The sequence below is a fragment of the Aythya ferina genome, assembly GCF_964211825.1.
Source record: "Aythya ferina genome assembly, chromosome: 2".
NCBI lineage: Eukaryota > Metazoa > Chordata > Aves > Anseriformes > Anatidae > Aythya > Aythya ferina.
This window is the reverse complement of record NC_140297.1, coordinates 88,490,257-88,502,327: the sequence shown is the minus strand read 5'-3', so window position 1 is coordinate 88,502,327 and position 12,071 is coordinate 88,490,257. Positions and strand designations below refer to the sequence as shown.

Genomic DNA, 12,071 nt, shown 5'->3' with positions numbered 1-12,071 from the left:
AGAGAAATCCACTGTGCGGCTTTGTCACATTTTTAGAAATATTTTTGCAGCTTTTTCCAGGAAAGGTCAGATGAATCCAGAACTGATTTTATGTTCTTACCTGCTTTAACTGAAGGCTGGACTGTGTGAAGTGCAGTTTGTTTCACACGGGGGTTTGGATTGATTGATATTCGAGGATAGGAAAAGAAGACCTGAAGAATTTTGTGACTCCTGCCATGGTCATCTTTCCTGCTGTTCTCTGCAAAGTAATCCAGTCCTGCCCTCTAACCTGTGTAGTAACAGGAACCCAAGCAAACTGAGCTTGTTGTGTCTTTGTTTTAACCACTTAACATGCATCATATAATAATCATGTAAGGGTACAAGATTTGTTTATGGAAAGGCTTCTAATTTAGGATAGCAGTTAATAAAATAAATCTTTTTTTTTTTTTTTTTTTTTTCAAGAAAACATACAGCTTGAGAGTTGAGTCCTAAGATTATGTGCAAGAAAAATTCTTGGAAAAGTCTTTTTCACCAACATCAATAACATTCCTGATCTTTTGCAATAATCCAGTTGCTTCTGGCTGTGAGTTCATGGATCACCTGCCAACTGTTTCTGAACAGATTATGCTACCTGCCTTGGGAATAATACCACAATTTACCATCTGGTGAGATCATGATAGTATCACTTGACCTCCACATGTGGTCTCCGTCAAGCACTTCATTGAAAACTGGCAAGACATCAGGGCCCGAACATACTGTTCTATGCAGCCCTGAATTTTGGCAGGGTTGCAACATTTAGTAAGTAAACTTCATCTGGCTTGCAAGTCACAGACAAATAGGACAGGCTGATGTCATCGTAAGCGTTAAGTCTCATTAAAGAGAAAGTATGTGTTGAGTAATTATTAGACTTTGTCAGGTAAGGTATTTAGAGGAAGTTAATAGACAGATAATTTTAAGCTGCAAGGTTTCCAAAGAACTGGCATTCAGTAAGCAGTGAAAAATGACCCTAACACCTTGCTTAATTTAGAAACTGGGTTTGTGTCACTCGTCAGATTTCACTTGTAACTCTACCTTTCTTATATCTTAAATTAGAAAGGTAAATATTTACATACTAAAAAAGTTAACTAAGTAAATGTATGCTGTGTAAATCAGGTTTAATTGTATTCTGGTCATTTTTAGCTAAATAAGAAACCAAGGAGAAACATCACAAATAGGTATAATCTAGTAAAAACTGTTCACTGCTTTCTAAAGTTTTTTTTTCATTTGAGCTAATTCACAGTCAAACCATGAAAGTAATAAAAACAGGGAGAGGGGAATGCAAATCCAGTTCATCTGACTGCGTGACACTTCAGTTTTTCATCTCTTTGGAGAAACAACAGTGTAGGTCACCCAAAGGTACAGGCACGTCGTTCTGTTTGCTGTGTGCCCACCTTAACCAGAACATCAGAGCTCAGCAGACTGTCCCCGAGCCCTGCTCAGCTGCGTGTTGCTGCCACTTCCAGGCGAGGATAGGAAGCAGAATACCACGGTGGGTTTCTCAGACCAAGATTTGTGTCAGAGCCCGTTCATAGTTTTGGGTGATAAAAATGTTGTATTTGTGAGGAGTGGCTTGATGTAGAGCTGTGTTACGCTACAGTCCATAGTAATACGTCTAATCTACACTGTGATACCATTTTGCTATTCCACCTTTTCCTTGGTTTCTCAAGATCGTGGAAGTAGGGCTTTCTGGCTGCCCTTTGTAAGCCCTGGAAGGAGCTAGACTGAGTGGAAATTTTCAGGGAGGAGTGGGAAATGATGACATGAAACTATCACTTGACATACTGCCCAAAACAGGTTTCCCAGGCATTTTGTGTGTTTGCAGACAGAGAGGGCTTGTCCAAGGAAGGTAAATACTGCAGATAAATCTGGTGTGCTCTTTTCTAAATTGAGAAGAATTGTAAGGATGTTGCTTAGGATTTGGTGCTGTTCTAAGTGCTAGAAATTCCCATCAATTTTCTCTACAGGAGAAAATTCTAAGTGTAAAGGAAAACCTGAGCTCCAGAGAGGTATGAAGTTTACTGGCAGCAGAAAGGGTATGGAATTCCTTGCTTCTGATAAAATGTTTGTGTGATTGCATTCCACTTCCTGGCCCTAGCATGTTAGATTACAGCCCACCCTTTTAGTAGAAAATTGGACAAAGATGCGAACTAAATTTTGCAGATATTCTGCTGGTTTATGACGTTTCTCAGATTTTTAGGGACAGAACAACAGACCAACTAGTCAACCAGCCTGTAATCCTGAATGAGATACAGAGGAAGAAAAGATTGTACATAAAACCCTCATGCCATGGCCTTTCCTAAAGGCACTAGTGGCTCAAGGAGGTATGACAGACACCTATCAAATTCATTCATAAAGTTGCCAGAAGAAATATTAAGCTACAGTCCAACTGTGTATTTTAAACTCTAATTAATGCTCAATTGTTCTCTTCAAATTTATTGCTCTAACTGAAAAGATAAGCAGAAACATTAAAAGAAATTTTTGAGTTGTTTTTCTTTTTTGCCTTTTTTTTTGTTTTGTTTTACTTCGTAGGCTATTTCTAGAAGAGAAATCAATCTTAATAGCAAATCAGTTTTTGGTGGTTTAAAATATGATTTTGAAGTGACTGAGGTTTTTTATTTTTTTTCCCCTAAATAAAGACATAAATGAGGAGGATTACATTGTATTCAGAGAAACAGAGGAAGTTCAATTCTCTGCCAAAACAAACATCCGCAGACTTGTGTAGTCTACATGTTTCAATGCATGTGAAAGTATTTGCTGCTGTAGAGTGACTTCCTTGAGTGGAAATAATATTCCAGCTAGTAATGAGATTTTGCAAAAGAAGGAAATCACAGCTATCTTAGTAATTTAACATTTCAAATTTGTTTATGGATAGTTTCCTGTCTGACACATTTAGCTGAACAAGTTAAAGTGTTTAAAGAAGATTAGAATGACATTAATTTTTAACTGCCCTTGACCATGACATTTCACAAGGGGTGTGTTCAATAAAAACAGACGGAAAAATGAGCTTGCCCCTTCACCTTGTAGTGGCTTTCTTGTGTCAACTGATTTAGCTTTCTGTCGCCAATCAACTGAGCATTCAAGGACATCCTTGACTTTTGTCTTCTTCATTTTATGAATAAAAAAAGCACAAGAGCGTAGCAATTTCTGTAAAATCCAGTAATGCTGACCTTTTTATCTGTTATTAATACTGAGCTGTCTTTGCAGCCAGAGATTCAGTTTTGGTAATGACCACTAAATTTCATTACAAAATCCTGTTTAATACCAGAATGGTATAATGTGAGAAATTTAATTTGAAATTAAAAAGCATAAAAGTGGGCAAAATTATACAATATTTTGTGGCATCTAATTAAAATGATAATGGTAAGGGTATTTTCAGAAGAGCAATACAGTTTGCACGCTAATTATAAGCCTGACTTCCCAATTTAACACAGAGACTGAACACTTCCAGCAGAAAAGCAGCTCAGAATCTGAAGCCATGAGTATGGTGGGGGAGCAGCCATCACATGAGCCAAACTCACTCATGTGAGTTAGCTGGTGCTGCATTTTGGCAGCAGCTTGGGAATCTCCCCATGTAAATGTGCTGTATGAGACTGACATGTCCAAGGTAGAGCAAGACCTTGGGTCCAGTCAGTCCAAATGTCAGATGATCAATCTTGTTATCACAGTTTCATTTCTTATCTTCGTATGGTTTATTTCAAAATCTCCCTTTACTTTTACGTTTATCCTATTCATTTGTGAGATCCAGGTCTAGGAAATCAAGATGTACAGTACTGAAATGACCGAGCCAGAGAAGCTTCTTGCCAGTTTTTGAAATGTAGTCATTTCTATGCATTTTATCAAAATGGCAAGTTTTTCAAAGAATATGCTCTCTCAAGCTGTTTCCATGTGCCAGTTTTTTTAGTATCCATGTGTATGTTGCTTTTACAATATGTTGTTGCATTGCATGGCATCCTAGAAGGCACTTTAAATATCCCACCACTCAAATGCATTCTGCAACATAAAGACATGTTTTTGAGAAACATCAGACTTCTGTCTTTGAATGCCACTACAACATACTCATGGATTAGAAACTCAGTTTTTAATCAACAGTAATGGAGTACTACCCAATAAAGAAGCAAGCTAGGAGTTCATTGCTGAATAGACAGTTTAATACAGTGTAACTGACAGTGGTCAGCCTCATGAATTGCTCATAAGCTCTGTTTCTTTGAGAGCTCCCAGAATTTCCCTTTGTCAGTATATGCCTAATGTCAGTGAAAAGCCTAATAATGTATGACCTGTCCAGGGAATATTAGACATATGAGTAAATGTTGTTTAAGACACATTAACGTTCAGTTGGGACTTCTTGTGGTTTCTGGTGCTAGGCATGTTGAAGCATCTGTTACCCTGTGAAAATGCAGAATCAGCTGGATAGAGTAGCTTTTATATCATCAAGTTTAGTGGACAGATTTATGTCTCTGTTCTGCAGCTGAAAGATTTATCTCTCTGATTTTCCTAGAACAGCTCCTCTCAGATCAAAATATTTTCTTCTCAACTGCTTTAAATTATGTACAAAATCATAGCAGAAATATTTTTAAAAACTCTTAAACCATAAATCTTACTAGCATACCAACCTACCACTTGTCTTTTGTACAATGCTGCAAAACCTTCAGTTCAGTTACAGTTATATCAAGAGTTTAAAAGTGGTTAATAAATGTGTCTTTTTATTTCCAGAGCTTATTGTGAAATGGCTCTTAATTATTTCAAGATCTCTTACAGTTCTGTGAGAGGGGACAAGAATTGGGATGGTCCCACACATAGTTTGGGGTGATACTGTTGTTTGTTTAGTTAAAAGTTAACTCTGAAATTTTCTGTGGGTCATCTTTAAACAATCCTGTAATTCAAAAGGCATTCTGACCCCACACAGTATCATCATCAGCAGGTGTATTGAAATCTGGCTTTCTTAAGTGTGTCTAGTCTGTATTGGATGACAGAAATCAGTTTGTAGTTAGGGCATGCCTGTGATTGAATCCATGTGTGTTCTTTTTCCAATCCTCTTAATTTGCTTCTAAAAATATTTTTTACAAATAATCACTCACTGTTTCCCTGAACATGTTTTACATACAAATTAGACAGAAGTTACAAAAATAAGAGCATTCTGAAAAATAATAAAAGATCCTGACATGTTGCATAAAAAAAAAAAAAGAGAGAGAAAAAGGAGCAAGAGAGTATAAGCTTACTTCACACAATTTATATAATTTACTATAAAATATTTGATTCATATATGCTAAGCCATCATGGGACATCCTTTAAAAACAGTCCTTAATCCTGTTGCTGATAGAATAAGCGTATCATCTGTAGCTGCAACGTTTGACCAGAAAGAAAATAGCTCTAAGGGTGATTTTGTTAAAAAGCAAACTCTGGAAAATTGTTAGGTTTTCAAGTTTCCATTTTTCCTGGTCTATGGTAAAAATGATAACAGTGAGAGTGAAAGGAAAAATCTGTTGCTCTAAGACAAACGTTTTTTTCATTTTTATGAAAATACTACGAAAAGTAGTTTGGATTTTGAAAGACAAGCTATGCACTTTTTTTAACACTTCAATCACATATTGACTAGATCCACTGGTGGAGGAGGGCTTCTGTTAGAACAGTTTATATTTGTCTATCAATTGACAAAGCTTTCTCCAGTAGGTGTAGACACCAACTACAATACAGATACCCACAGTTGTTCCAAGTAACTGTAGGTGCTGTTTGCTTTTAATGCACAAATCCAAGAGGGTCTTTCCATGGCAATTTTTAGGTTATTCTTCCCTCCTTGTGTCCTTAGTTGTGCTTCTCAGCTGGGATCACCCAGCTTTTTTCCAAGCTCTTTCTCAGCCCTGCAGAAAGTACATGTGTCTCTTCTGTCTCCTATTCGCCCCAGGTCTATGTGTCCCAACACAGCAATTGTTGAAGATGATGAAATCTCCCTCAGCTATTCAATAAATGGACAAAGCATGTTGCTTGAAAGGCATAGAAAAGGTTCATAGAAAGCTTCAAGTTGGTCTTCACCATCTAGTATAGCAGTTTCCTGATATTTTCCCCTCAAGTCCACAAAATCCAGCTGGGCTTTTAACACTAGCTTAAGCATTTTTACCTGCTGGTATCACCATTTTGAAATACCTTGGTAGTTGCTTCGTACTTTACTGGGCAAGATAAGACTATAGGACTTATAACATTACTGTATTCTGTTGTTTAACAAAGATGCACTATGTGCACTTTTCAAGGATGCATTAAGGTCAAAGGAGGTGATTCTCCCCCTCTATTCTGCTCTCATAAGTGCCCCCCGGAGCACTGCATTGAGCTCTGGGACCCCCAGCACAAGAAGGACATGGATGTTCTAGAATGAGTCCAAAAGATGAAGATGATCAGTCTAAAAGAAGGCCACAAACATGATCAGAGGGCTGGAGCACCTCTCACATGAAGACAGGCTGAGGGAGTTGGGGTTGTTCAGCCTGGAGACGAGAAGGCCCCTGGGAGACCTTACAGCGGCCTGACAGTGCCTAAAGGGGGCCTGCAGGAAAGCTGGGGAGGGACTCTGTGTCAGGGAAGATAGTGACAGGACAAGGGGGAATGGCTTTAAACTAAAAGAGGAGAGATTTAGATCAAATATTCAGAAGAAATTCTTCACCCAGAGGGTGGTGAGGCACTGGCATAGGTTGCCCAGAGAAGCTGTGGGTGCCCCATCCCTGGAGGTGTTCAAGGCCAGGCTGGATGGGGCTTTGGGCAACCTGGTCTGTTGGGACGTGTCCCTGCCCATGGCAGGGGGTTGGAACTGGGTGGTCTTCCAAGGTCTCTTCCAACCCAAACCATTCTATGGTTCAATGATTTTTCATGAATACATACTCATTGCAATCTAACCCAAAGAAAATACTGGATTCTTACACATGAAAAAAAATATCAGTTTAGAATCACCGAGTCATAGAATATCCTGAGTTGGAAGACACCCACAAGGATCATCAAGTCCAGCTCCTGGCTCCACACAGGACCACCCAAAAATCAAACCATGTGCCTGAGAGTGTTTTTCAAACACTTCTTGTACTCTGGCAGGCTTGGTGCCATGAACACATCCACTGTTTACACATCCACTGGTACTGTATCCACAAGCCTTTTGCAAGATGTAAAGTAGTGAGATGACTATCAAATGCTACTGATTCGTATTTTCAAGCACTGGCTTTGTAGGGTGCCCTTCCTCACAGTTTTGGCACATAGCCTCCCTATGAATTTGTTATTTTGGCATTGAATATTATATATTCTGAAATTTTATTTTAAGCCCTCAAATTTTAATAAAGGTTTTGAGCTTTCAGAGAGGTACACCACATTCAGCATATTCCTCAAATATTTTGTCTGCAATATTGAAAGTATATTTCAAACAGTATGTGAGCCATGATGTGAATTTAATGGAAAATGTGTTTTTTGTTTGTTTGTTTGTTTTTGCATCATATTTGGTATGATCAATATGGGAATAGAAATTGCTGTATTTCTCTGATTTAGGTCCTTTTGGACCACTTTATTCATCTCTAGCTCAGTTGATGTTATTAGTTATAGTCAGAGAACAGTCACTAACATCTTTAAAAGTTATGTATTTGTTGCATAACTGGAAGCTCACCTAATAATGCCATCTAACTCTAGATAGGTAAAGCACACGTGCTAAGAATAGGAAATACTCTGTTACTCTCAGAGGGGGCATCCTGTAACAAAGTTTGGATGGGAAATTACTTCAGATAGTGTTGTTAAGGCTTGATTTCTTTATAAAAGAAGCAACGAGTCATAACAAATTATTTTCAAGTTCTATTGTTTTGGTATATACAATTGCAAGAAGGAAACAGAATGTTCTTTGTGTTTACTTTTTTTTTTTTTTCTATTTATGTTTAGCCTCATTGGTTTACCGAGGTTGGCTTTAAAGAACTACTTTTACAGTTTTTACAACCTGTTCTTGAACTAGACACTTCTTACATACATGGTAGTATGTCTAACTTTAAGCAAGCTTTTCATCTTCTTTATGGGTTTTGTGAAGTGTGCTGCACTTAGCTGACAGTATGATAAAAGCTTTTTTGTGTGTGTGTGTATTTGACCAAACTTTCATTATTGCAGTTGTGTTCTAGCTATTTTCTATCCTTTTCTTTAGAAGTAGCACTTTGTTTATCCATACATCTATGTAATGTTCTTAGAAGGTTCAACTAAATAAGAAGCATATAGCTCATTTATGTTGGCTTCTGTTAAGGATTCTTTCTTCTTTCTAAAGCTGAGATTTATCTTTGAGGAATTTGTATGGCAAAATAATATCCTTCACTCACCTGGTACTCAGTGAAGGTTGACTAGTGATCTCTGTCATTTCAAGTGGAAAAACACATTTCTTTCTGCCTTGATTCTCAAGATTTCCTAGGCTTGTAATTTAAATCACCAGCCCATCCATTTTTGTCCCTAAATAAAATGACCTTTCTGCCTGGAGAGACAGGAGTGAATTTGGAAACTACAAAATGCTATTAAATAGCTGCTGAAGTCATAGCTTATGCTTGTGAAGTGCTGGGGAAGTTAATGCCTGTCTACCAGATGGTTCTTCATAGCTACTGAATTTTGGAGAGAGTATGGTCAGATTTAAATTTTTAGTCCCAACTTTGATTGATAATTTTCTCTTTGTAAGGTAGTATCCCGAGGAATCAAGATACAGTGTTAAATGCTTACATGTCTTTAGTTATTCTAAAAGGCAGCACAGAAGAATGTGATTTTTTTTCTAACTGCTTATTTGCCAATTACCCCAAACAGGCATGGAGCAGAATGCAGAATTAGGTAGTTGTCATCTGTGTAATTCCTCATCTGCAAAACCAAAGCCTAATGAGTCTGTTTCACTGAACAGAGTTTCCCATCCATATTCAGCTGAGTATTGGGCCTTCTGGTTCTATAAGTATTAAAAGTCACCATCCCTGGAAGTCTTTAAAAGACGTTTAGACGTAGAGTTTAGGGGTACGGTTTAGTGGGGATTGTTAGCGTTAGGTAGAGGTTGGACTCGATGATCTTGAGGTCTCTTCCAACCTAGAAATTCTGTGATTCTGTGATTCTGTGAAAAATAATATTAAATCTGACTTCGGTTAACTGTAATCTGTTTCTAACAAGTGGCAGACAGTATCTTCATCAGGAGATGTGCCCTATCTTAATAGAGAGCAAAATTATTAATTTGGGGAAAAGTTTTTCAAATAAGATCTAAAATTTTGCTGTCTATTTCTGAATGTTTGGCCTGGTGCTCTTTCCTGGAGGGGAGGCTATTTTTTTCAAATTCCATGAAGTTTTGGCCAACATTCTTTGCCATTAACTCTAGCCAGGTTTATCTAGACTGGCCTCACTGGCTTTAGTCGTGCACTCTATCCAATGGATATTTAATGTGAAAAAGAAAAACAAAACATGGTAGCAGGTACCAAAACCAGGACAGCTTTTCCTTTCCCACCCTCTGCCCCCTGCACGTGACAAAATCTGTTTGGTAGGAAGCTGCGGCTCATCCTGGTTAACGTGCTCTATTTCCAGTTCTGTTACTACCAAGTTTTGCTGTGTGCAGGACGCTAAGAACGGATGGAGAGCATCTGAATGTCATGTGGTGTAGTGGTTAGAGCATTGTCCTGGAAGGTGGGAACTGAATGTCCATGTTTTATAAACTTAAGCCCTTCCTGAGGGCTTTTAAAAAAGGAAGGCTAAGTGAGGGAGGCTCTATTCAGGTCCTGTTCTCTGGAAAAATCATTTATCCTAAGAGTTTTCACTCAGTCTATGAAAAGACTTATACAAATGAATGCCTTTCCTGTGAACTCTGATAATAGCTTTGAGCAGTGTGAAGCTACTATTTATTTAATGAAATCTCCCACAACAAATGCATTTTAGGGGATCATTAGCCCTTTGGATTAAAGGGGAGATGATGATGATTATTACTATTATTTAGACCTTTGTAATATTAGAAAACCACTGGGCAATTCTGTATATTAGATATCTTCAGCTATGTGGAGTATCAGGATGGACAGAGCAGAGAAGCAATGTGAGGGAAGACTGAGGAATGCCAACAGCATTCTATGTGTGGGCAGCTTCCATTACCCTCTGCCTCAGCTGCGCTTGGTGCTGTCTGGCATTGCCAGTACCTTTCAAATACAAAAATTCAACAGATTTTCCTACTTATTTTTTTTTAATTATTCTTCCGGTGAAAGGAAATAGAGCTAAGTTCCAATAATCAACAGAAAATATTACTCAATGCAGTGAAACCCAAGTCGCTTGCAATAAAATTTTCCATATTTTAAAAAGCAGTATAAACAGTAATGAAGTTTTGGCTGGCCAACCAGTGTGTCGCAATTATTGGAAGCAGAGGTGTTACAGATCTTCAGAAGTATGTCTAAGTCCAGTAGACATAAATAGAGTGTGTTGTGATCTCGTATCATCATACAAGCAGACCTTCAATTTTGGTTAGTCTCTCAAAAGTCCTGAAATATCAGTTTGAGAGAAGAATGAAAGAAATTAGAGTATTTATTACCTACATGTACAGATTGGAGTTTTTAACTGTGCAATGGGTTAAGCCTAACATCGCAGGTAGTGTCAAACTGTGTGTTGCTAACCAATTCCCTTCTACCAAAACCATCAAATGAAGCATACTGGTGGTCCTGCTGTGACGTATTTCTGAGGTTCTTGCTCTATTCCTTCCGAGTGCATTGCTACAGCTCTTCTGGGCTGCCTTTTCAACCTCCTCACTATAAATACGTATTATAAATATTTTGGTGATGCTGTGTGCTAAAGAAATTAGCAAGGAGCATATGACAATCACTTTTTTTTTTGTTGTTGGTAACTTAAGAAAAACACACACACACACACACACATCCTTTACTGTGCATATTTTTCAATTTTCCTAGATTTCACAAGGAGCATCCCTAAATGATTTACAGAAAAAGAAGAGGCGTGCGCCTCTTCCACCAACTCTGTCTGCTCCGCCCACTCCTGCCATGCCAAATAGGACAGAAGAGGTGGAAGACAAGAGGAAGAGCACAATGGGTGAGAGATGCTGTTTTCTCCTGTATAATTCCATGCATGTGCTTTCAACACTCACTGTTCAAAGTTTCTTTAATTCTGTTATGCAGTGAGTTGGGAAGTGTTGTAACTTGGCTGGGGGGGAGAATGCATTTACATTGCAGAATGAAAGTCTGGAAATAAGTGTTTCTATATTACCTCATTTTAATGGCACCATTCAGAGGACCAGAAAACAGTAAAATGTAGATGACACTTGTCAGATGATTTGAATGTATTGTATAAGTTAGGTATTCAAAAGCAGTAGCTATTCTGTGCCTCTAAGGTCATGGTCATTTTGCTAGTAAAAAGTGAAGAGAGAGACAAGGCAATACTGAATACCATACTGAAGCCATGGGGTCTACTAGAACTGAGGTACAATTAAGCTAGTTCATATTCTCCTCATGTTCCTAAAGCCTGAAGACATTTTCTTTTCCTGTAGGCCTCCAAAAGTTTGACATCAAGTCAGTTGATGGTCAGTGAAGTTTTTATTTTGAATTTGTTCCTAAATTAATCTCTCCCGAGTCTTTAGCTAGAAGAAGAGAACTGGTTCTCTTAAAGGAATTCCATACATAGCTGGTGAAAATGAGGGAACTGTAGTCTTCAGCAGTATGTGATACACCTTTACTCTCACGCAGGAAAATGTTCTCCCAAACCTCTGTCATGATCTGACTGCTAGCTCGTTCAGGTTGGTGGGAGCTTTGTCCAAGTGAGGACCCCAAGATTATGCTTTTAGCAAACAACGTGATTTTGTGATGGGTAAAGATATGAGATAATAACCCCACATATTGAAACGTTTTTTTCAGTACATTAAGAGAAGCATTCAAGTGCTGTAATGCACTCAGTGCACTTCAGTTCATGTCTTTGACCTCATGTTCCATAAAGTGCCTAAGACATACAGATATGACATCCTGTCATACATAATTGCTTACATTATGAAAGCCTCACAGTTTAGAAAGAAACCTCTTGGCTTTGTTCCAACATTTATTTACAGTAAATGCTTCACATTT

The 12,071-nt window shown here is 38.1% G+C and overlaps 1 protein-coding gene across 15 annotated transcripts in view; it reads left to right on the top strand.

Moving 5' to 3' along the window:
* Positions 1 to 12,071, top strand: part of COBL (cordon-bleu WH2 repeat protein) — a 152,408-nt gene that overhangs the window by 91,282 nt on the left and 49,055 nt on the right. For all 15 annotated transcript variants that reach the window (XM_084508434.1, XM_084508435.1, XM_084508438.1 and 12 more), the window contains one exon: positions 10,911 to 11,049. In XM_084508434.1, coding sequence (XP_084364560.1) covers positions 10,911 to 11,049 — 139 coding nt within the window. The remainder of the gene's footprint in view (positions 1 to 10,910; positions 11,050 to 12,071) is intronic.